Genomic DNA, 26146 nt, shown 5'->3' on the forward strand with positions numbered 1-26146 from the left:
TAGGTCTTCAAAGTTTTATTATGTACAGAAGGACACCGTATACTTATAAATATTTTGCATCTATTCAACATGTAAGCAGCAGATTAGAAAAACTAAATATAATCAGTTATGTTTACAGATGCACGAGAAATGTTGGTTTGCAAGATGAGATGGCACCAACAACCGAGGGGGAAACTACACACAGGGTCTCTTCACCGGTTCTTCTGCCTCTTGCTGGGAGCAGAGTGCATCTCGTTTCCGAGACGATACTTTCTGATCCGTAGCATTTTCTTTGTTGTCTTCCACAACTCCCTGAGCAAGCACACATAAAAACTTTTTTAGATAATCATATCTCTACAAGTTTTTGATTTTCTATAAAAAACAAAAAAAGTACAAATAACACAAACTTAAGCTGTAAAACTGTTGCCTAAATATACCACACAACAAGGTAAAATAAGCTATAAATTTTAATCTTTTTTTGCTGCAAAGTCTCACAACAACACATCTTGTTCAGGTTCTTTGGATGCATTATTGCATTAGTTGGGCTCACAAAGCTACAACCCCACTTCCAATAAGGTTGGGATGATTTGTAAAACTAAAATAAAAAAAAACAAAATACAATGATTTGCAAATCCTGTTCCACCTATACGCAATTGAATACGCTACAAAGACAAGATGTTTAATGTTCAAACTGATAAACTTGTTTGTTTGTTTTTTTTTTGCAAATACTCACTCATTTTGAATTTTAGGGAAGTAAATTTGTCTCAATATTATTTAATCAAACAAAAAACTAATCTCAATCAAACAAAAATTGTGGTCAAAACTTTTGGAATATTCAATCAAAAAAAAATAATCTCAATCAAAAAATATTAAGTTGTGATCAAAACTTTCAGAGTTGTAATGATTTTTTTTTTTTATGGAATATTTTATTTTGGGGAGAAAAATATTTTTTGAAAAAACTTTTTTTGATTAAATTTACTCATTTTTTTTCACGAAGAGAAAAAAGTTATTTGCAAAACAAACTTTTATTTGCGCATGTCAAAAATCTTTGGTTACGAGTCTCACTTTTTTGGTTTTGACGCTCTCTGTTTTTGGTTGAACTCAACGAATTTTGAGTCCTGGGAACATGAACATCCTGGGCGGGGCCTAAAAACGAACGCTGTAAGACGTTCCCTATTGGTTAGCGCTGACTAAAGCCGCAGACTCTGATCCCCCCAACCTTTACCTCTGAACTTCTGCTCGAACTTCAGGGCTTGCAGCGTCGCTTCAGTGAGGAGACATCAACTCTACAGAAGAAAACTGCGGTCAAGTGAGCCGACAGTCAGAAATACGCGATGACGTCAGCCGACACCAACTCTCTCTTAAAGATTAGCGTCGCGCATACAAGGTTCATTACGGTAATGGAGCAGAAAGGACCCGATCCTGGCAATGGTTGAGAAAATAAGAGGGAAAACAGAAACGTAACCTACAGAACATTTATATTAATTACATTTTTACAACTTTCACATTCATGTTTTATGTAAAAGAATAAATATTTAATATTTTACTGTACAGTTTTGGAGAAATATCTTGTCAAAATACCTCAAAATGCTCAACCATTATATGCATTTGTCCACTTTCAAGAATTTATTTCTCCAAAACCATGAGAGGTGACAACACAATCTCTTCAGATTATATTAGAGGGTTATCTATATTATAACCAGAATTAGTATTTCATAATTTCACTGTAGGTTTCTGGAGAAATACACAACTACCCCAACAAAGTACCACAAACGCTTCTTTTTGGTGAGGTCGATGAGATCCTGGGAAGTGGTCTGGACAACTTAAAGTGCAAGAGCATCCAGATCGTCTCTGACCTCTCCTGGACCGGAAACGCCCCTCGCCTGTTGAAGAAGGTACAACAACAGCTCTTCTTCATCTCCTCAGCTGCTTACAGATGTCTACAGGGCCACGGTGGAAAGCACTCTGTGTCTCAGCATGACAGTGTGGTGTGGGAACTGCACAAGAGAGGAAGTATCACGGGTTGTGAGGACACCACACAGGATTATGGGATGCCGTCTGGCCGACATGGACTCTGTTTTATACTACACTTGGGGTAGTTGTGTATTTCTCCAGAAACCTACAGTGAAATTATGAAATACTAATTCTGGTTATAATATAGATAACCCTCTAATATAATCTGAAGAGATTATGTTGTCACCTCTCTTGGTTTTGGAGAAATAAATTCTTGAAAGTGGGACAAATGCATATAATGGTTGAGCATTTTGACAAGATATTTCTGACTGTCGGCTCACTTGACCGCAGTTTTCTTCTGTAGAGTTGATGTCTCCTCACTGAAGCGACGCTGCAAGCCCTGCAGTTCGAGCAGAAGTTCAGAGGTAAAGGTGGGGGGGATCAGAGTCTGCGGCTTTAGTCAGCGCTAACCAATAGGGAACGTCTTACAGCGTTCGTTTTTAGGCCCCGCTCAGGATGTTCATGTTCCCAGGACTCAAAATTCGTTGAGTTCAACCAAAAACAGAGAGCGTCAAAACCAAAAAAGCGAGACTCGTAACCAAAGATTTTTGACATGCGCAAATAAAAGTTTATGTTTTGCAAATAACTTTTTTCTCTTTGTGAAAAAAAAAAAGAGTAATTTTGATCAAAAAAGTTTTATCAAACAATTTTTTTCTCCCCAAAATAAAATATTCCATTTAAAAAAAAAAAAATCATTACAACTCTGAAAGTTTTGATCACAACATAATATTTTTTGATTGAGATTAGTTTTTTTTTTGATTGAATAATATTGAGACAAATTAACCTCCATAGAATTTGAAGCTTGCAACACGTTTCAGAAAAGCTGGGAGGGGGACATCTTTACCCGTGTTACATCACCTTTCCTTTTGACACTCAATAAGCGTTTGGAAACTGAGGACACTACTTGCTGAAGCTTTGTAGGTAGAATTATTTCCCATTCTTGCTTGATGTACAACTTTAGTTGCTAAACAGTCCGGGGTCTCCATTGTCGTTTTTTATGCCTTATAATGCGCCACACATTTTCAATGGGAGACAGGTCTGAACTGCAGGCAGGCCAGTTTAGTACTTGCACTATTTTACGATGAACACGTCCAGAATGTGGCTTGGCATTGTCTTGCTGAAATAAACAGGGATGTCTTGAAAAATACTTTATTTGGATGGCAGCAGATGTTGCTCCAAAACGCGTATGTACCTTTCAGCATTAATGGTGACTTCCCAGATGAGCAAGTTACCAATGCCACACACCCCCATACCACCACAGGTGCTGGCATTTAGACTTTGCGCTGATAACAATCCGGATAGTGCTTTTCCTCTTTGGCCCAAAGGACACAACGTCCATGATTTCCAAAAACTATTTAAAATGTGGACTCATCAGACCACAGCACACCTTTCCACTTTGTATCAGTCTATCTCAGATGAGCCCGGGCCCAGAGAAGCTGGTGGCCTTTCTTGGTGTTGTTGATATATGGCTTTCTCTTTCCAAGATAGAGTTTTAACTCGCATTTGTACATGTAGCGAAGAACTGTGTAAACTAACAGTGGTTTTCTGAAGTGTTCCTGAGCCCACGTAGAAATATCTGTAACAGAATGATGCTGGTTTTGAATGCAGTGCCTCCTGATGTGTTGAAGGTCACAGGCATTCAATGTTGGTTTTTGGCCTTGCCGCCTATGTGCAGAGATTTCCCCAGATTCCCTCTATCTTTTGATGATATTATGGACTGTAGACGATAAAATCCCTATATTACATGCAATTCTACATTGAGAAATGTTGCTCTTAAACTATTGGACTATTTTCTCATACAGTTGTTCAAAAAGTGGTGAACCTCGCCACATCCTTGCTTGTGAGCAACTGAGCCTTTCCGGGATGCTCCTTTTATACCCAATCATGACACTCACCTGTTTCACCTGTTTCTAATTAACCTGTTCACCTGCTCAATGTTCCAAACAGCATTTCCTCAACTTTCCCTGTCCCAACTTTTTTTGGAACATGTTGCAACCATCAAATTCAAAAGGAAGTAATTTATGTAAAAAAAAAAAAAAAGATAAAGTTTATCAGTTTGAACATTAAATATCTTATTTGTGTAGTGTATCTAATTGATTGTCAAACTAAGTATGACGCCAGCATATGTTGTAAATGCATTTCTCTCTGAAAACCTGACAAATATGGGTCCTTTCAGGCCTTTTTCAGAAGAACGGGGTACTTTGATTAAGACGATGATTGGAGAGGGTGCAGAAATGATGCTCAGCTAAAATGATCTCCAATGCTTTAAAATGAAAGCAAATCTAGAGGGCTGTGTAAGAAAACAAGACTACCATTCGAATGGATCGAAGAATGGCCAGAATGGCAAGGACTCAGCCAATGATCAGCTCCACGGTGATCAAAGAAGGTCTGAAGTTGACAATGAGTACTGTGACAATTGGAACGACGCCTGGGTGAAGCTAATCTATTGGCAAGAAACCTCCACAAAGTTCCCCAGTTAAAAAAAAAAGATGTGCAGAAGAGGATACAACTTGCCAATGGACAATCAACTGGCCTAAAGAGAAACGGAGAAACATTTTTGGAACTGCTGAAAGTCAGATTGTTCTTTTTGGGTCAAAGGACCACACACAGTTTATCAGACGAACCCCAAACACTGAATTGAAGCCACAGTCCACTCTGAAGACACTGAAACATGGTGGTTCAAGCGTCATGATATGGGAATGTTTCTCTTTCTATGGTGGGGCCTATTTATTACAAGAAATCATGGATCAGTCTGCATAATCAAAATACTTGAAGAGGTCATGTTGCCTTATGCCAAAGAGGAAATTCCCTTGAAACGGGTGTTTCAACAAGACAACGACCACAAACACACCAGTATGCGAGCAGCACCTTGGTTCCAGACCAACAAAATCAAAGTTCTGGAGTGGCCAGCCCGATCCACAGACATTAATCCGGTTGAAAACTTTTGGGCTGACATCAAAAAAGCTGTTTCTGAGGTAAAACCAAGAACTGCAGAGGAATCGTGGAATGTTGTCTAATCATCCTAGGCTGGAATAACTGCTCACAGGAGCCAGAAGTTGGTCGACTCCATGCAACATAGACGTGAAGCAGTTCTCAAACAGTGGTTCAACAACTAAATATTAGTTCAGTGATTCACAGGAATGATAAATCCTAAAGATAATAAATTTAGTAAATTTATTTAGTAAATATTCAAGTTTCTCCAGAAAACTGCAGAGACTGCTATTTTGTAGAACAGTCCCATGTTCAATTTGCTTCATTTTCTGCAATGTGATTCAAAAATGGAAACATTTTCCTTCGTAGTCTGATTTAGAATATAATGTGCAGTATTCCCGTGCATGCAAATCTAAGGATCTTGAGCTTATACTCCACTGTCATCTGGACAAAGCCAGTAGCACTGTGAGGATCATGTTCTTTGATTTCTCCAGTGCATTTAATACAATCCAACCTGATTTGCTTTGTCAGAAACTCCAGAAAACTCAGGTGGAGGCCTCAACAATCTCCTGGATCAAAAACTACCTGACAAACAGACCACAGTTTGTGAGACTGAAGGGTTGTGAGTCTAACCAGGTAGTCAGCAGCACAGGGGCACCACAGGGGACTGTACTCTCACCATTCCTTTTCACTCTGTACACCTCAGACTTCCAGTACAAGACAGACTCCTGTCATCTGCAGAAATACTCGGATGATTCTGCAGTCGTGGGGTGGATCAGAGATGGACAAGAAGCTGAGTACAGGAAGGTGGTGGACCGCTTTGTGGCATGGTGTGTAAACAATCACCTCATTTTGAATGTGACTAAAACAAAGGAGATGATTGTAGATTTTAAGAGAAACAGAAATTAGTCAAAAACTATTTCTATCATGGGAGAAGAAGTGGAGGTGGTGGAGGAGTATAAATACCTCGGTGTTTACCTGGACAACAGACTAGAGTGGAGATGCAACTGTGAAGCCATCTACAAGAAGGGACAGAGCAGACTGTACTTCTTGAGGAAGTCTAGGTCCTTTGGTGTTTGCAGCAAGATGCTGCATATCTTCTATAAGTCTGTTGTGGAGAGTGTGATCTCTTCTACCATAATCTGCTGGGGAAGCAGCTTCAGAGCCAGGGGCTTAAGAAAGCTCAACAAGCTGATAAAAAAGGCTGGCTCTGTTCTGGGGACTCCTCTGGAACCTCTGGAGATCATTGTGCAAAGAAGGATTCTTCATAAAATGAAGAACATTATGGAGAACTCTGAGCATCCTCTTCATGAGACTGTCCTACAACAACAGAGTGTCTTCAGTCAGAGGCTTCTTCAGATCTGCTGTAAGACGGAGTGCTACAGGAGATCCTTCCTGCCCACAGCCATCAGCATCTACAACGACTCTTTTAAGAAACCTTCATAATATGAGCTATAACAACATTTAATTTCCCTTTGGGATTAATAAAGTATTTTTGAATTGAATTGAATTAAAAACACTGCTGTTATTTTGAACACAGTAATGTTAACTTGTACATCAGGTTCAATCTAGAACCCACAGCACAGGCATGTGGTTCAAAAAAGCTACTACACAACTAATATCAGGACAGAAAAAGTGCTGAGGAACCAGCAACATCCAATCCATGCACGAATCGCACAACAGAGGTAGAGGAGAAGGAGATAGAGTGCCTTACTTTGTTTTTCTGAACTGCATGTTCCTGTGTCCACTTCTTGGCCTTCTCATTGAACAGGTGTTTGTTGTATTTGAACTCTGATGACTGCATTTAAAATAAAATAAAAAACAACAAAATAAATAAACATTCAATAAATCATGATTAAAAGACTTACAACTAGAGTTTTACAGTCGTGGTAAAGAGGTGACAGTGTTTCCAAAGGATAGTTATTCAATGAAGCAGCTCGAACACATAGTAATATACAAGGACCAAATAAGACAAAGGACTACATGCGACTCACTATATCTGCCATAAGTGGGTCATCTGGATTGGGTTCAGACATGAGCAGCTGTATTGAGGTGAGGACGGTGGAGATATTTAGAGACGGCTTCCAGGCACCCTGAAGAAGAAAAAAAAATGTCTGTGATTATTGCGTCTAACTTGTGAATAAAAGCTTTAGTCTTTGACAGCAAATACAAAATACTATAATTTATAAATTTCACAACCTTTGGTGGGAGTTTAAGAGCGTCATGGCAAATTCGTCCTGAGTTGTCAATGTTTGGGTGGTAGATTGGGGTCAAGAATCGTATGTTTGGAGGTTCAAATGGATACCTAAGAAAAATGAAAAGCAGATCAGTTGTGTGCATTGGTTTAACCAGTGTCGTGAATTTTCAAAATGACAGAAAAGTACCTTTCTGGGATCTTTACCTCCAGGGAGAAGATTCCACCTTCATAAGGAGTTCCTACACCACCAACTATCTCTGCAAGGGAAAGTGACAGTAATAAATTACAGAAAATTGTCTGATTTAAAAACTAGAACAAATCAGTTAATTAAATGAAGATGTTTAACATAGCCTTAGACACTTTAAAATGTTTCTGTTTTTATCCATTGTCCAAACATGTCAAATAGGGTTCAAAGTTCATTCTATAGACAATTCTTGGTAACATTAACTGATATCTAAATCTTCACGAACAGCCACCAACCTTTTTTAAATGTATGTAAAAGGTTTGAGTACATGTAAAAATATCCAAGGAATACATAAGTTAATTTAGTACACCTAATGAAACTTAAATATCTAATTCATAATTTTACTTTGTTAAAATAGGGAAAAAACCAGGAATGGGGGGAAAATAAAGGTATGCGTCTATTTAAAGATGACTCTGATGGTTTCCATCATTTCTGTTCTGTTATCCTAACTATCAATAGAAATATTTCTAACTGCTTCAGGCCCAGTGATGTTGATCTTACGTGCTCGTAAGTCGTCGATCCGCTCCTCGGTCTGCCAGCACGTTATCCCAGGAGGAGGCTCGGTGCTGAGCATCTGGAGTTCACGCTTCAAACGGGAAGCTTTCTGCATTCTTGGAGGTGGAAAATAAAGCTCAATTTCCACACAAATATTAATGAAGACATAGGAATTTGCCTAGGAACTGTTGTTTTCATGCTGGATCCCTTTTATTGTGGTTTTAAGGCATAACAATTGTTTTAAAAGCGATTATTCAAATCGTTTTAAAAAAAAACGAAGGTTACACAAATCACAGACTATGTTTTATTGAGTATGTATTGGTTTTATAATCATTCAGTTAATGTTTGACTTGTCTACGTGGTGTGCCTTTTAAGCTGGACTTCATGTATGTTGGTCTTCAGCCAAAAATAAAACAATTAAATACATTTGCAAGATTTAAGTTTTCGCAAATTCAATTAAGGCTTTACAAATTTCACAAACTGTGTTTTATAGACTTTGTAGAAAAATTACGATTAATCCAGTTTGACCATTCGAGGTAGATTATGAACTAGATCCTTTAGTGGATCGGACGCCATCTTCAGCTTCGTAGTAACATACATTTATATGATAATTAGTCATCTCGTCAGTATCGCTGTAAGGTTTAAAGTTAGTTGCCTGCTTGTTGAAAACCTACCGTAAGTTAGCTAACCGTTCAAATCACAATACCTTCCTATATTTATCAAGGTATAAACAATTTTTCTAGTAGTTATTATTTTATCATCTCATTTGCTGACATTGTCCTACCTGTTACAAACTTTGTACTCGCTGTAGAATTAAAAACGTGTTAACTTTTCTCCAAACAGACGTTCCGCTGACTGTTTTCGGATTTCCCTCTTTGCCGTCGGACTTCTTCTCGTGTTGATCTTGTTGTCGTGATTGGAAACAAAGTGGATAGCGCCACCAACTGTTATGGAGTGTGAACAGCGCAAACAATCTCAAAATAAGTGATATTCTTGTTATCCGGCCAGTTAATGCCAGATAATGAAAACAATATTTTTTGGTGTAGTTAATTGTAAACTTTTTCATAAAATATGAGGATCTTCATCCTCCTAGATTTTAGGCAGATGTTACAGATCAATTAAAGCAAGAACAAGCAGATTCCATCCAGCAGCAATAGCGAAACTCTACACAGCCAGAATGTAAAGGGAGATGCATTTGTCATAAATTATTTATTTCTCATGCACAGACCAGATAGCTCTTTTCTCAGTTTCTTTGTAATTGTGGCAATGATAACAAATAGGAGTCAATAAAATATCGCACCACTACACTACGAAATAGTTGAAATAGTTTAACGGTGTTGTAACTTGTTTTTAATTTCATTTACAACTTACATTAGTTTGATAAATATACATATAGACTTTAACACATGCCAGGATGTAGTGGGTCAATAATGCAATTATTTTTCAATCACACATAAAGAAACCTTCAAAGACAAATATTTTCAAAAATACGTTCATTTATTTTGTGTACAATAGCTGACTGGTATTACATCAATGCTACATTTATAGGCTTCCCTTTATTATTTGTGTAAATTATTACAAGTGCATTGGTTATTATGTTATTAATCATTAGTAATCGGTATGATTGGTTGCAATGGATTGGCGACCTGTCCAGGGTGTACCCTGCCTCTCGCCCGTAGACTGCTGGAGATAGGCACCAGCTCCTCCGTGATCCACTATGGATAAAGTGGTATAGAAGATGAATGAATGAATGAATAAATGAATGAATGGTATGATTATTCATTAGATAAACTAATCTTTACACTGAACTATTAAATGTTGTGTTCTATTTTTCTGGTGACAAAATTTGCATCTATCTGTGCTTTATTCCTCATTTGTACTATTAGTCCAATATGCCATAGCTGAAGTATTACTCTACTTCTTCCAGTTCTCTGGACTTTTCTATTTTCCTTCAAATTCTGTCAAATCATCTTATTCCACATTTTCCTTTGCTCTTTTCTTGTCAATACATTTTAAGTTCAAACTTTCAATTTGTAACAGCACTGATATTACAAATTGTTACATCATTGACAGATTAAATATCTTCTTTGTCTTTAAGCAGAACATATATACTTTTATGTATACCTGTATCATATGTTACTTTTGTCAAGTAACATTGTAATTAAAGAAAATAAAGTCAGACAACTCTGGAGGCAAAAACTTCTAGAGACAAGATTGCTTAATCCAAGTGTTTACATCATAGAAGAGGGTGAAAATCGGGGTTTTGATCAGATGTTGCTTATTAGTGCTTAGTCACAGTTTATTCATTTTAATGGCACACAATGAAAACCTTGTATCATCATCTTGATTACAGCAGTCATGGAAGCAGAGTGAACAGCACACTGTCTCATGTTAATGCTGTTGCATAAATAGCTTGAAAGGTTATGTTTCTGTGCTGAATGTCTTCCATCCTGATGTCAGTGAAGCCAGAGTCTCTCAAAGCTGCCATGTAAGCCTCGGGGCGCCAGTTCTCCCCTGGCATCACTCGCTTAGCTGCTAAAACGGCTACATGAGAATGCCTCAGTGTGGTCACTATCAGTCCTCCTAGGCAGGTCAAAGGTTATTAAAAGAACAGTGTTGTGGCAGATTTAAATTTGGCCATATTTATATACCTTAATAATATTATGTGTCTTACCTGGTTTCATAACACGGTGAATTTCACTGGCTGCCTTCCTGAGGTCAGGCCAAAAGTAGTAGCAGTTACAGTGAAAGACTTTATCCACACTGTTGTCTTCCAGAGGCATCGCAGCAACATCACAGAGATGGAGTGTCACTTTGCCACTCTCCAGAAATTCCTTCACTCGTTCTTTGGCCATCTGTCATGGTAAGAAACAAAATGATTCAAAGTTCCAAAAGTGAGATATGACTTTGCCTTTTCACAAATCTACAGTCCATTTTGTATTGATTAGTGTTCAGTGCAATTTATTGTTTTTCAGAGACTTTCTTTATCAGCCTTTTAAGAAAAAAAAAAAAAAAGAAATATAAACATATCTCACCTGATGCATGTACTCAGAGTAATCCACTCCTATGATGTGACCCGTAGGACCAGTGAGGAGTTTGGCTGCTGACTCCAAACCCAGACCTGGTCCATGACCCAGCTCCAGTACCGTATCTCCTGGTTGGATCCTACACAGCTGCACAGCACTCTCCTCAAGAACCTGGTTGCGGGTTTTGAACAGCTTGCTGACCAACCATCCCCCTACAGATCGTGTTGGCCTACCCAACTGGCTCCCCAATTTTTTAGCCCACATACCTGGAGAAATTACACCAGAGATCATAGTTAGAACATTTGTGGAGCCTTTTTAATACAAACACAAAACAACCACAAAAGCAAAATACAAAAAAGAATAAAACCTCTCATGTCCACTAATTAACAAAAACAATTATGAGCAATAAAATAACCAATAATGATTGCAGAATGACTTCTATAAAAAACTGAAAAACAGAACCGGGTACACAACATTATGTTTGCAGCAAACATTAAATCGTTTTATTCATTTAATTCCAAAATCCTAAAATGAGCTTTAATATATTTAATACAAATATTATACTATAAATACTACTTCTTATTTTCAGATAAAGGAGGTCACAATAATCTACAATAAAACTGAAGTTAAATGAACCTTAACAGTTAATATATGTTATTTTAAATTTAATGGAACATTGAAAGGGGTTCATCTCATAATAAAAAGAAAGGTCGATAACATTTAACAAGAAAAATGCATGACATCTGCAAATCATTAAAACCCCAGAGACAAAAAGTCTCCAGTTAGTTTCTAAGATAAATACTTTCTCCTGCTCTATAGTTTGAGTGTTGTTTGGCAAGTTAGATGTTAACACCTCTTTTTGAGTTTTTGGTTCTACCAAAATATTTCAAAAGATTTGATAGAGGATTTGTGTAAGAGAAACTTAATAACTGGTTCCCTTATCAGTATTGGGAACTTACACCAGCTAAAAATGCAGTCAAATGATTTAGGAAAATTGAGCTAAAACAATATTGTGCAACAATATTGGCAAATGACCACTGGCTTTGAAAGAGACAAAGCTTTTCATAGGATTTTAGAGCAAAATGCAGAAATGATGCATATTTTTCAGGAACTATGAATTCAGATCAGAATTAAAATGGTAAACTAGGTGTGAATGTTTTGTTTTAATCTAAACTGAGCACTAAACAAGTTTTTGTGATGGGAGAACTCGCAGGACACTGGGTCATCTATAAGATTGTTTTATATCACTAATTTAATTCAAAAAGTGAAACACATATATTATATGATTTAATTTAACATTACAGCTAAAGAGGGCCCAGAATGATCTTTTTCAGAAACTGTTAACATTATAAAGACCAACTAAAATAGGGTTTTTAAAAAAGAAATATTAGCCTACTAAAACGTATGTCAATGTACCGCACTGTATTGTATATGCACTCAATACTTGGTTGGGGATTACTGCAGATCAGTGCAGTGTGGCATGGAGGGGATCAGCCTGTGGCTCTGCTACCCATGGTGTTTAAAGCAGGTTTTGAGATATTTTGGCAGTGTGGGCTGGTGCCAAGTCCCGCTGAAATTTTTTTTAAAGAAGTCAACATTTCTATAAAGCTTGTCAGCAGAAGGAATAATTAAGTGCTCCAAAATTTCTTTGTAGACACAATGTGCTGGCTTTGGACTTGATGAAACACAGTGAACCAACAGCAGCAGATGACAAGGCTCCCTACATCATCTCTGATTGTGGAAACTTCACACTGGGCATTCTGTGCCTCACCACTCGTCCTCCAGACCCTAGAACCATAATTTTCAAACAAGATGCAAACTTTATTTGGGAGTTGCTTAACACAATAAACGCAACAGCTGTAGCCAATTTCCTGTCTCTGCAATTTCCACAGATGGCAAATGGACTGAATTTATATAGCACTTTACTACAGGCCACTCAAAACACTTTACACTAAAGTTACATTCATCCAATCACACTCACAAAGCACACACAGTCATACACAGAGGGAGGCAACTTGGGGTTAAGTGCCTTGCCCAGGGGCACATCGACACCCACAGCTTTCGGACTGCAAGACAGCTACTCTTCCCACTGATCTAGTTTTCCCACAGTGCATGCTTAATGACTCTTCCCCCAAACTCTTTGCTTCACAGTCCTCAGGGTTACAGTTATCCTCGTTGCTTGAGCACCTTTTTTATTACACATTTTACTTCCACTCATCTTTACATAAGTACGTTTGGATACAGCACTCTGTGAACAGCCAGATGCTTAAGCCGTGCCCTTTCCTTTGTGTTTGTCTCTCCTTGTGGTGGGTCTAAATGGCATAATTGTCAAGCCAGCCGTCTTCTTCATGACTGTGTGGACCATAACACAGTCATCTCTGCATTTAAATTTGATTTTGTATTCCTATAATGTACTTTTTTTATTTGCTGTTAGTCATAACCGTTAACATGGACAGAATTAAATGCTCTGGCTGGGCGTAATGAATCTATATATATGTATATCTATATAAATAATTTCCTTTTTTTTAATGAATATCAGAGTTGGACAGATATTACTGCAACAAATTACTCCTAAAAAGACTGAACAGTTTTCTCTTTCCATTTAAGGGTTGATCTTCTGACTGAGCGGTGTCTCGTAATTCCCACAGGAAGCCCCTTTCAGCTGTTTTTTGACCTGTCGTCAATCTATTGCAAATCGAACAAACATGGCGGCTATGATCTTAGGGCTATGTTTAACATTCCATACTTACTTTCTCCTGCAGAGAAACTATCTTGCTGCTCGGTGTTTGAGCTCTTCCTGTATTAGAGGAGGAGGAGCAGCAGGACGAGCTCCTATTCGTGTTTGATCGACACGCAAGCGCTTCTTCTTTCTCTTCCTTTTAACACTCCCACTGCTTTCTAATTCCCCTTGTCCTGCTGTTTTTTTTTTAACCTTTATTTTACCAGGAAGTCCCTGTCTTGAGATATTTTTTTTTTTTCGACGGGGATCAGGTCATAAGACACACCGCTGGACAGTTTACAAAACAAAATAAATGAAAAGCTACTTACAATTAAATAAAAGGTGTTCTTACATTTCCTTCTACAAAAGTTTTCTATTAACAAATTTTATGTGCAAAAATTCGGAAAAACACCACTTTAAATTTAATTTTAATTTAAAGTGAACTAGTGCATCTGCGCCGTGGACCTGCAGCTAGACTTTTGGAAAGGTGCGCAATGGCAGACGGCGTTTCCACCAATGAGCCTGTTTTGCACACACCCCTTGCGGGGATTATGTTTCTTTCGTTTTCATTTCCCGGAAGGGTCGAATGCGAAAATAGTGCAGTTTGTTTTATTTCTTCAACAACATTGCGTTTTCTTCCAAAATGGAGTTTGGAAACGCGAGACGTTAGGTTTGTTTTATTTACTTGGTGAGTGAGTTTATAAGGAAATCGTCCTGTTTTTTTTTTTTTTTTTTCTGGTGCAATCAAAAAGATAAGGGATTTTACCATGGCGAGCGTTTCCCCGTCACCTTTGATCAAGGTAAGTTTAAGTTTTAGGAGTTAACCTTCCAACGTGGATTTATTCTCCTAAACTACAATCAGAGTTTAAATAAGGATATTTGAACAGATTAAATACAGTAAATGTTCAGCAGAAACCAATTTTTGTTTAGTAAAAAGTAACTTTCTTATGACTTTCATGTATTGTTTTTTTTTTTTCTAATATTGTGTCTGTTTTAGCAAGAAACTAGAACATGCAGTCCCTCTACCATAATGCATGGGAGGGAGGTCAGCCTCCCTCCCATTGTACATCACCCTCCCCCAAATCAGCCGCCTTTGGTCAGTCCTCCCACTCAGGAAGATCTGTGGCATCTACCTGGAAGACTGAGTGAGACCTTTTTTTCCATTAGACCATCTCAAATAAAGTGGATAAACGCATTCAGATATGTTTTTTGGACATTCTATAAAAAACATTGTTCCATATGTTAAAGTCTGCATTTTGTAAATAGGAATAAACCCATCTCTGTGGGATAAGGAGGATGTTGCCCACTGGCTCCACTGGGCTCAGAAGGAATACTCACTACGCCGACCAGAAAAGGGACGTTTTGAGATGAACGGCAGAGCCTTATGCCTGCTCACAAAAGAAGACTTCAGACGCCGCTGCCCGAGCTCAGGTACAACTGACTCTCTTTTTCCACCACTTTTTTTTTTTTGTCTTCCGTCAATAATCTATGATGGTTTTCCTCTAGGTGATGTTCTCTATGAGATCCTTCAGTGTGTAAAGCAACAAAGGAGGAATGTCTGCCAGCCCCCTAATGTGTCTGATCCGGTGGCAGGTGGGCACATTCAGTCCCCAGTCAGTAGCCAGATACCTTCTCACACTGTCCAAGACCCTCAGTCTGTGACAGTCAGTGTGAGCCCAGGTCAGAACATTTATCTGAGTTGACAAGCTTATAGTTTTTGTGCTAGACACTAGACACACTAGAAATGCTAGACACACTAGAAATGCCTTTTGATCTTTTCTTACTAAGTGACACATTTAGTAACATTTGCATATCAAAACTTGTACAGTGACTAGTAAAATGTTGTACTACTCTTTGAATTTTTGCCCATTTTGTTACGTTGCAACCACAAACTTATATTGGGACTTTATGTGACGGACAGTGTAGTGCAGACTTTGGGAGCCGAAAAAGATACATATGCAAAACATTATGTTTATCAGAAAACTAGAGGGTCACATTCCAGCAGGACAACAATCCTAAGCATACAGTGTGAGGTACAGTGTAATGGTTTGAATCAAAGATTATTCATGTGTTAGAATGGTCGAGTCCAAGCTCAGGCATATATCCAATTGACAATCAATGGCAAGACCTGTAATTGATTTTCACAGATGCTCTAAATACATTATCAGTTTGAGCTCTTTTTCTATGAAGAATGGGTAAGGATTTTAGCTGGATGTGCAAAGCTGGTAGAGACATACAGTACCCTAGAAGATGTGCAGCTGTAACTGCAGTGAAAGGTGGTTTTACAAAGCATTGACTGAAATACAAATGCACATTAAACTTTTCAGATTTTTATTTGTAAAATAGTGGGAGACCCATGTTTTATCTTTCTTTTACTCCAAACGTATGCACTAATTTGTATTAGTCTATAATGTAAAATATTTGGTTTGATTTTAATATGAAAAATATGCCAAAATATGAAAAGGTTTGATGTGCATGAAAAGTTTTGCAGGGCACTGTAAATAACATAATTTATTTTCTGTATCAGTTGTAATGTGCTCAATTTGCAATTACTGCAGTTGCATTTTCAACAACCACAGACAAGGAAAACAAAATCCACAACACAGCACATTCAAATGGACTCAAGCATCATTAAGGGAAAACGTTTGCAAACAATAGTTTTAGAATAATGGAGATCCAACTATATGGTCACACCATGCTAAAATCAAATCAAAATCTAGGGAAAAAACTTTGCACAAAATTATAATTTATTTATTCAAATAAAGTTTCTATTGTTGGCCAGTACCCAAAAAACAAGTACTACAAACTTGCATGTGGGCAGAGAGACTTCCTGATCAACATGTCTCAACACACTGAGATTAAGTTCATGCTTTATCTTGCTGCGTTTGTGAGCAGACAAATCAAATTACAACCCTGACCATCACGAGTACCAATAACCCCTGACTTTCTCTTCACGTAACTTATTGGCGCAGGTGTTGCAAAAAGCCACCATACATGGTTAGGTTTTTAATGTTTTTAATTGTATTATTACCGTGAACATGTTTTGTATGCTATGTTTTGTATTTATTACAACTCTCTAGACGATTTGGTGCAAAAATCACAGTGTTTGCTTAAATACCGATAATTTGTGAACTGCCTAATTCATAAAACTGAACAAAGGTACAGTTCAGCCACACACATTTCTGTTTTTTTCCTCAACCACAAAAAGGGTAATTTCCATTGAAGGAAGATGGATGTGTGCTAATGGGTTGTGGCTGCACGGATAGAAGTGATCTCGGAAGTCCGTAGTCCTACCTTTTTGGTTTTATTTGATGGCTAAAGAGCCCTATGTAAAATCACAATATAATATATCTTTATGATATACTTTTAAGTAATGTTTGATAAATCCTGTTGATGTAAAACATTGAAGCCATTGCAAAACATTGCTTTTACTTTCTGTTTAGCTTTTCACATTTCCTCATATTTCACTCTGGCAGTTTCCCTCGCAGACACTGCTGCAGCACCTGCAGCTGTTGTAGCTGCCGTGAGCAGCCAGCCTGAGCCCATTTCTACACTCAGAGAGCGCCCCGTTTCTTACCCTTACTCTGCTCCCCATACTCATAGCAGTGAGTATAAAAACCACAGCTAAACCAGAAATACTTGAATCCTTTTTCCTACAGCTTTTGTCAAGGGTAACACAGATTTCCTTTGTTTTACCTCTTTATTTGATTTTGGCTTTGTTATAGTTGGATCAGCAGCTGTCACTGCATTGCCCCAAAACCAAATTCAATCACTTCCCCTAAAAGAAAGCATCATTCAGGAGCCTCTTAACCTGTCCAGTCGAGAGAGGCCAAGGAGCCCGCTGCACAAAGCCAATGGTCGCATACCAGGTACTGTCAGATGAAGTTAATGGTTCCTTAAAATTAATTTTGGTCACATAAAAAAAGATCAAATCAAAGCTGCTGCATTCCCTTTACCTTGAAGGTTGGACATAATATCTGGGAATAATGCAGACCTTTACCATCTGTAGTGGCGTTGCTGCCGAATAAAATACATTCAGTCATTTGTTTGTTTAAAAACCAAAGATTCTGACCCAACCACAGTTTGATAACCTCTGTAACCTGGCACAATTATATGCCTGATAGGTGCATTTTGAACTTGGAAAAACTTGAAGTAATCTTTGTCTTTTGCATTTTTGGTACTACAAAAGGCTTTAATCATTCTGTTTTATTTTTTTCCTTGTAATCGTTTTGGCACCAATCAAGGAGTCTGTCAGTTTCAGAGGCTCACAGATGAGCATTATGGGTATATGAGTATTGAGGGTATTGCTTTATGGGTATATGAACAATGGATGAAAGAAGCTTAAAACTCTAAAACATAATATGTATTTTTGTTTTTAATCGTGGTCAGAGTGCAGGCTGCTGTGGGACTATGTGTATCAGTTGTTGTGTGATGATCGCTACCAAGACTACATTCGGTGGGAAGACCTTGACACACATGTATTCAGGGTGGTTGACCCCAATGGATTGGCACGTCTCTGGGGAAACCACAAGGTGAGTCACCGGATCTTTACCTCAGGGAAATTTAACAGACATGTGGCGACAGGGAAAATCAGGGCACAAAGGTGCTCTGTGACATGAAGTAGTGCAGACAGATGTGTTTATTGTGTCGACAGAACCGAGACAACATGACCTATGAGAAAATGTCCCGTGCTCTCCGGCACTACTACAAGCTCAACATCATCAAAAAGGAACGGGGACAAAAACTCCTCTTCAGGTCTCTGGTCATTTCTTTTTTATTTCACCAACATTCTAATTTCCCCTCGGGGATCAATAAAGTATCTTTGAATTTGAATTGAATTGAATTGAATTGAATTCTGTTTTCTCCTCTCAAAAACCAAGACATCATGGTTACTATCTTCCCTTTGGCTCCTCTCAGATTTCTGAAACTCCCTCAAGACATCAGGAAACACCAAATCGACGCAGTTGTGTCCCCTGAACACACACCACCTCAGGATGTGGACTTTGCAGATAGCAGTCCTTTGCAGAAGTTTAGTGACGATCATTTTGAGGTTTCGCCCGATCGAGCTTCTCCACAGCCTCCTTCAACTGGTGCCCCGGTGGGATAGAGAAGAATATGGTTGGATAAAAGTTGTATCATAGTACAACTTAGAATATTCAGAAAGAACAAATAAAGATTTTGTTTTTTCATGACAGTTTCAGCTCCAAAAATGATCCTTGCTTGTACAGGTTCGCTAAAATGTTCTAGATGTTTTCTGCAAGATTGCTTCCTGCGCTGTTCATCATTTTACATGTGAATGAACACTAACATTTAGGTTAAAATAAATATGTGAAGGAATTATCAAGGTGCATCCATAAAATCATTGTAACATATTTTTCAGAGGTTTGCTAAACATGATTGCAATTTGGTCTGGATTCATTTTCATAAAATATTCATATCTGGGATGTAAGAGGTAGATGAATCAGGGATAGCTGTGATCAAACGAGATTTCTGTTGGTTCTTTTAAAAGTTTTTATGGAAAATGAGGAAATTGTTTGTAAAAGTCTTGGTTGTTTGTTTTTCTTTAGGAAATAAATTTTTTATATGGCACAGATTTGGCAGCATTTCTTTTGTATATATAAATGGAACATAACCAAAACCTTGTGCTTTGCAATAGTATTTACACCACTTGAACTTGAACTAATGTTATGAGCACAAACTTCAATGTATTTTATTGGGATTTAATGTTTTAGAGCAACACAAGGTCCACTGTAGTGGAAGGAAAATGACAAATAGTTTGTTAACACTTAAAAAAATCTAAATCTAGAAAAGGTTTGCATATTTATTCAGCCCCCATGAGTCAGTACTTTGTACCATCACCATTTGGTAGCTGTCATTTGGTAGATGGCATTATTTTATGCAAACAAAAGCTCAGATTCAGTCAGTGTGGGTAGGGAGCATTTGTGAATATCAGTTTTCAAGTGTTACCAGAGTTTCTGAGTTGGATTTTGGCCATTCTGAAACATGATCCTGCTTCCATTGGATCTCTGGCTGTACAGGGGTTGGACAATGAAACTGAACCACCTGGTTTTAGACCACAATAGTTTATTAGTATGGTGTAGGGGCTCCTTTTGCGGCCAATACAGCATCAATTCGTCTTGGGAATGACATATACAAGTCCTGCACAGTGGTCAGAGGGATTTTAAGCCATTCTTCTTGCAGGATAGTGTCCAGGTCACTACGTGATACTGGTGGAGGAAAACGTTTCCTGACTCACTCCTCCAAAACACCCCAAAGTGGTTCAATAATATTTAGATCTGGTGACTGTGCAGGCCATGGGAGATGTTCAACTTCACTTTCATGTTCATCAAACCAATCTTTCACCAGTCTTGCTGTGTGTATTGGTGCATTGTCATCCTGATACACGGCACCGCTTTCAGGATACAATGTTTGAACCATTGGATGCACATGGTCCTCAAGAACGGTTCGGTAGTCCTTGGCAGTGACGCGCCCATCTAGCACAAGTATTGGGCCAAGGGAATGCCATGATATGGCAGCCCAAACCATCACTGATCTACCCCCATGCTTCACTCTGGGCATGCAAAAGTCTGGGTGGTACGCTTCTTTGGGGCTTCTCCACACCGTGGGGAAAACAGTAAAGGTGGACTCATCAGAGAACAATACATGTTTCACATTGTCCACAGCCCAAGATTTATGCCCCTTGCACCATTGAAACCGACGTTTGGCATTGGCATGAGTGACCAAAGGTATGGCTATAGCAGCCCGGCCGTGTATATTGACCCTGTGGAGCTCCCAAGGGACAGTTCTGGTGGAAACAGGAGAGTTGAAGTGTACATTTAATTCTGCTGTGATTTGGGCAGCTGTGGTTTTATGTTTTTTGGATACAATCTGGGTTAGCACTGTAGAATATAAACTATTTATGTGTGGGGGGGGGGGGGGGGGGGGGGGTCAAGCTTAGGGAGTGAAGCATAGAAAGTGCAAGGTCCTTGGGGAGGGAAGTAGAGAGTCCAAAGTCATAAATTAGTGAAGGACAAGGAATCACTGATGGGGGAGAGGAAGACAGGGGAGAACAGCGCACAGAGAGGGCAAGGTCATAAATTGGGCCAGACACGATAACTTTGTTATAAGAGAAGAACCAGGAGTACTCCTTATTTGGATATGAGGTTATATGGTTGCTGGGGAGATATCCACAGATAGAATGATTGTGTATGTGTACTGCATAGCAGCGAGGGGTATATAAAGATATTTGTGGCCCTTCCAAAACGGACAACACACAGACGTTTCTAGGTAGCAGTGTAAGTGTGTGTCCCCTGTCTGAATTCAGATTGGTTTTTTATAAACTTGTGGAAGCGTACAACTGATCTCTGACTGAGGATTGTCCTTTGGGTGCCAAATAAAAGAGTCGGGGAGAGGTGAGGAGTAATGTAAGAATTAACTGACGGCCAGTAAAGTTTTCCTACCTCAACAATTGGTGCCGTGACCCGGATTGGCACTAACTAAAGGATAATTAATTGACTACGAGGCAGACGTTGTTCTACAACAGCGCAGGGTCGACCCAAAACCAAAATGGTAAGGATATCTATATTTATTCTCCTTTTGCCTGCTAATAGTGTAGGTGGTGTTGTGGAATAGATATCTGTTTTCTCTTAAATTTACAGTCTTGATCATTTTTGGGTAAAATATTTGTTGGTTGAAATAATGGATTATGGTAAAGAAATTATATATTGCGTGAAAAAATTTTTGTTGATTGAGACAAGATAAATTTTAGCCGAGATACTTGAATGTTGAGGCTGTAACATACTTTTCACCGAAGATACTTAAAAGGTGACGGTGTTGAAGTAAATAAGTTCCGGATTTGGCAATCCAAACTCAGTCCTGCCGAGGACTGGGGTGTTTAGGCTGGGGTTAGTAAGAGCCTCCCCGAGGGATTGGGACGCCTCAAAGTGGCCAGTAAATAAGTTCCGGATTTGGCAATTCAAACTCAGTCCTGACGAGGACTGGGGTATTTACGCTGGGGTTAATAAGAGCCTCCCCGAGGGATTGGGACACCTCAAAGTGGCCAGGGATAGGACCCCGAGACCCTGAACTGGCAGGTGAGGGAAGACAGTTGAGATACTTAAATGGTGAAACTGTAATAATAAGATTAAGGAAAAGGAATTCCAGGGAGTCAACGGAGGATTGATTCCTAGGTGTAAAACCGGGTTTGGCATCACAGCGGTCGGACCAGGAGAGATTGAAAAAGTCCCGCTGAGTGGAAGGGTTATAGGCCCTCTGCGATTGTGTTAAAAATGCTTTAATTTGGGAAGATAAGTTTGGTTTTTCACAGTGTGGAAGTTTTAGGGTAAATAAGTTAAATAGTTTAAAGAGTTTCAAGTAAAACAGTTGATGGATGGAGATGAGAAAAATAAGAAACATAAGAAAAAGATTAAAAAGCACAGAGTGCATCAATTAAGGTGTTAAAGAGTTCAAACTTTCCTGCAGGAAGTTTCGTTTGTCTTAAATATTGCGATCAGTCGGAAAAGAAAGGAGTATAGTGCATGTTATGGTGGACAACTGACTGACTGACTGATAATATTTCTGTGTGCAAAATCTGAACCTATACTAAACTTTTAATCTGCCTCTCTCACACACACACACACACACACATACACACATGTATGGGATTTGAGTGTAACATCTGCGTTTTTGAGTCTGGACTTTAGTAATCTGCCCTTCCCATGGCTACTCCACCAGAGATGCTTCTCCAGCACAGCCTGAAAGAGAGAGCCTGCCTGCCTGTCTGCTGTAAATCACAGTGTGAGTTTCCACAGAACGAAACTCAGAAGTAGTCTGGCCCAAACCCACTGAAATGGACAACGATCCATGCTGCTGCAGAGCCAGAAGAGTGATACACTGGATTTATATTGGAAGCACATCTTATGCGGAGAAACAGGCCGGAGCAAAGTTCTTTCTCCCTCCTGGAGAAGTTAAAAGCGGACAAAGAAGGATTGAATGTCTCACCAACAGACCTGAAGGGCCTGGGTTGTTTTTTGGACTGATAAAGGATTGTGTGCCATGACAGTCTGACTCTGGAGCGATTAAGAAACTGATGGGGGTAACGTACAAACACACACACATTTGCATAAATCTTTTCTTATTTTCTGCAATGAAGAACGCTTATTAACCGCTGCTCATGTGACGCTTGATTGACGTTGACAGATATAGCGGGTTAAAATATTATTTTAGGGTTAGAAAAGTATCTTCAAAAGGGTGATAACTTAGCTCATTTGATACTTTCCAGTTAATTCTTTTAGAGAAGCAAGTTCGCTTTCGTCGTGGAATATTCAGGGTCAATTATTATAGTTATTAAAAGTTATTAAAAAGCAGAGGAAGTTACAACATCTCCAAAACTCAGCAGTAACCATGTGTTTTCTATGTTATTCTCAGGACAGATCTCATGAAGGAGCATTTTTAAAACCCATTGCATGCGTAAAACCTGATGGGTTTCTCCTTCAGGTATTATTTTCTGTTGTCAGAGGTTGTACTCCATAAATCTAATGGGTAGAGACCTCATTAAAACAGGCTTAGTTTTACTGCAGAGGGTCTTCATACAGTCTCTGACACAGTACTTACAGTTTGGTGCAGTTTTTGTCCACAAGTGCTAACTGACGCTTGTGGAAAGTACAAATTTATTGTTTTTCACAGCAGCTGCTGGGAAGAGGTTATATTAGGTTTTCCTTCCCTCTTCTGATTCATGCAGCGTGTTGATTTACACTGTACCTTATATCAGATCCTGACAAAAACTATGAAAGGCTTGGTTCTGCAGTTTCTTTCCCTATGGGGAAGGAAAGGAAACCTAATCAGTTCTGTGCTGCACAGAAATATTAAAACACTTGTTGTTTTCTGAGATATCACCAGCTAAAACATTTAAACCTTTTGAGAGTAATTGGTTTTGTTAAACACATTTTCCTTGATAAAACAAACCTTTAAAATGAAAATGGGAAAAATTGGGTTATTTTTGAAGGTAAGAAAGATTCTGATTGGACAGTGATACCACACAAAAATTAAACTAATCTTATGTTCCATAAAAGCATAGAAAAGGCCTTCAGAACCGTGGAGTTATTTTCCACCACAGTAACAAGTTTTTTAAGCATGCTTTTTCTTTATTTTAAAACAGATCTGTATTTTTGTTTTGTTTTTGGCTTTTTAGCATGTTTGTCTGAAGCTGCTTATGAACTGGGTTAGGAGCAAATATGATCTGAGGTAAATTAGGAGCTGTGAACTAATAATTTTAAATCTGATTATTGTCCAAGCAGAAATAATACACCAACAAGTCTGGGAATATTTAGCCACTCCTCTCTTCAATCTGCAGAGAGCCAACATCATTGTTAAATGCAGGAGTACTCAACCTGTGGTTTCTGGACTCCTGAAGCCCATGAGCCATAGATTTTGGGTCCATAAAATTATAATACTTAATTAAAGGTAGACTGATTACCTATTAAAATAGATCTAAGCCAATGATGAGTTCCAGTCATTTGGTGGCTTTGAAATGCAATAATACTCAAAATTTCTACTCTGGGGAACACAGATTGGGTTTGAAGAGTTTTGTTTTGGAACCAAGGTTAGGATTTTTATAACGAAATAAAGATAAAGAAAATCCTTCATTTTAGGAAACGAAAATAAATAAAGGTTCCTTGTTTGATTTCTTAGGGTTTAAAGATTAAAACAATACATAGGAGTAGAAAGGTACACAAGGTAATTTCAGATTACTAAAATAAAATATTGGAACATTTATCAGCATTTGGATTATTAAAGAGGGGTTCTAGTAATGATTTTCTCCCCAACTCTCAAAATTTAAATAGCCAAATTAAGGAAAATTATGTGTGTCTTCCCTTTGAAACACTATGTGGAAAAAGTCCAGTTTGGAGTCAAGTTTCTTATCTTAATTTCTGATTAAGTCAAACACTGCAGTTTTTGTTTTGTTTTGGTATACCATAAAAATGTCAACGCCGGCTTAAAATACTTCTTTGCATTTAACCTGAGCAGAGAAATTCTTGAATGCAGCAGCGATCAAATTGAACAAAACAAAAAGAGAACTATAACAATAACTCTCAGGATTGTAGTTATTATTATTACAGAGTTACAGTACAAAGAATTGGCAAAAGGTTTCAGCATCAGTGAATTTGGATTCATTTAAGAGAAAACTGTTGCTGTGCTTCTAAATAGTTTGAGATCTCTTTGGACTATGTGCACTCATCTTAAAAAAGGATCCTGAAGATTGTCATAACAAAATTGATCAATTACAGCATTAAAAGATATGGCTGAGAAAACATATTCTGAAAAGAGATTGTTAAAAATTTATTTGAATTCTTGAAGCTTCAAATTTGGCCATTTGTTTGTCTTTGATGTTTGTGTTTGTTTTGTTGGAATGAATGTATGTTTATATGTTGCTTGACACAATAATCCATGTTTCAAATAATGTTTCTAAATCCCAGATTGATTAAAACTTTGAGTTTTCAGGACAGTTAAGAAGCAGCTTGTTTCTGAGGTAGGTGCATGTTAACAGTTTTGTAGTTTAAGGTTCACTAAGATGGGTTTGAATGAAGAAACTGTGGGTCCCGCCCATAGGCTGCCAATCAGAGGTTAGTTTTGCCTGACTCCGCCCACCTACCAGGTTGGTTCATGCCTTCACTTTCATGGAAACGCTCAGTACCTCCCTTCCTGAGTTTTAACATTGTTTAAGAGACAATAGAATCAAAATGCTTGTACTGATTGTTGCCTTAAAAATATGTTTTTTGTATAATAATTAAGGATGTAGGATGACATTTAGATTTATGTGTTTTACTATAAAAGGTTAATGAAATAGTTTAAACTAGTTTGAAGAATTAGTTTTGCATGCAGAATCATTGGTGATTTATTAGATTGGAAGTTTTCCCTGGTGCCATTACACTAACTGACAGTCAATATATGCCAAAAGTAAGGAATATATTTTTGATAAAGAATCAGAGTTATGATTTCATATTTGACAGAAATTATTTATTAGATTAAATTTGTAGAGTGTATGTGTCAAAATTACATTAGATTTACATTAATCTCAAACTTATCTTCATGCAAGACAAATCAGGAAGATGTGTGACTTATTTCTAAGTGAAATATTGATGAACTGTACAACGACTGAAGTTTGTGTTTTGTTGTTAATGGAACTGAGTTATAGTTAAAAACATCTGGATTTTATTTATGTTGTTTTCGTTAAATTCATAGAGACACAGTTATGTCAGAATTCACTTCTTTGGTTCTATGTAATGTGATCTTGGTTACTAGAAAATTCTTGTTTAAACTTTTTGCTGGATTGTCGCAGGGGTTGGTTGGACCCTGCGCCAAAAAGGGGGAATGTCAGAATAAAGTAACATGGAGTTATTGCCAAGATCATTTTCTTCCACATCTTTGTGGGAAGATAGGATGTTGTTTTACTGTCAAAACCTGTCCACTGTGTTTTCTCAAGTTTCACAGACAGGTGAAGGCTGCATTACCAGAAACAGCCACTTCCACCCTCCAGTCCTTTA

At 38.1% G+C, this 26146-nt stretch overlaps 3 protein-coding genes across 5 annotated transcripts; 1 reads left to right on the plus strand and 2 right to left on the minus strand.

Annotated features, from left to right (window-relative positions):
- On the minus strand, positions 1–8792 carry ube2t (ubiquitin-conjugating enzyme E2T (putative)). Of its 2 annotated transcripts, none has more exons than XM_047361225.1 (7): positions 8644–8792; positions 7866–7975; positions 7308–7377; positions 7123–7228; positions 6918–7016; positions 6638–6721; positions 1–291 (listed from the first exon to the last, which is right to left on the minus strand). In XM_047361225.1, the coding sequence occupies exons 2-7, from the start codon at positions 7972–7974 to the stop codon at positions 175–177; spliced, it is 585 nt and encodes a 194-aa protein (XP_047217181.1). In that variant the 5' UTR covers position 7975; positions 8644–8792; the 3' UTR covers positions 1–174. The 2 variants fall into 2 exon arrangements, with proteins under 2 accessions (XP_047217181.1, XP_047217189.1); XM_047361233.1 differs by having other exon boundaries at positions 7866–7995; positions 8644–8778.
- Positions 8793–9335: 543 nt separating this feature from the next.
- Positions 9336–13778, minus strand: zgc:194242 (uncharacterized protein LOC100005854 homolog). The gene is made up of 4 exons (XM_047361212.1): positions 13636–13778; positions 10895–11151; positions 10534–10714; positions 9336–10442 (listed from the first exon to the last, which is right to left on the minus strand). Exons 2-4 carry the CDS (start codon positions 11147–11149, stop codon positions 10246–10248), a joined length of 633 nt encoding a protein of 210 aa, XP_047217168.1. The 5' UTR covers positions 11150–11151; positions 13636–13778; the 3' UTR covers positions 9336–10245.
- Positions 13779–14150: 372 nt separating this feature from the next.
- etv7 (ETS variant transcription factor 7) lies at positions 14151–19193 on the plus strand. 2 transcript variants are annotated; one of them, XM_047360905.1, is made up of 9 exons: positions 14151–14404; positions 14602–14749; positions 14871–15035; positions 15111–15284; positions 17081–17209; positions 17330–17473; positions 17994–18136; positions 18259–18359; positions 18522–19193. In XM_047360905.1, exons 1-9 carry the CDS (start codon positions 14372–14374, stop codon positions 18709–18711), a joined length of 1227 nt encoding a protein of 408 aa, XP_047216861.1. In that variant the 5' UTR covers positions 14151–14371; the 3' UTR covers positions 18712–19193. The 2 variants fall into 2 exon arrangements, with proteins under 2 accessions (XP_047216861.1, XP_047216870.1); XM_047360914.1 differs by having other exon boundaries at positions 15111–15197.
- The last annotated feature ends 6953 nt before the right edge of the window (positions 19194–26146 follow it).

This window comes from Girardinichthys multiradiatus, chromosome 1 (assembly GCF_021462225.1).
Source record: "Girardinichthys multiradiatus isolate DD_20200921_A chromosome 1, DD_fGirMul_XY1, whole genome shotgun sequence".
NCBI lineage: Eukaryota > Metazoa > Chordata > Actinopteri > Cyprinodontiformes > Goodeidae > Girardinichthys > Girardinichthys multiradiatus.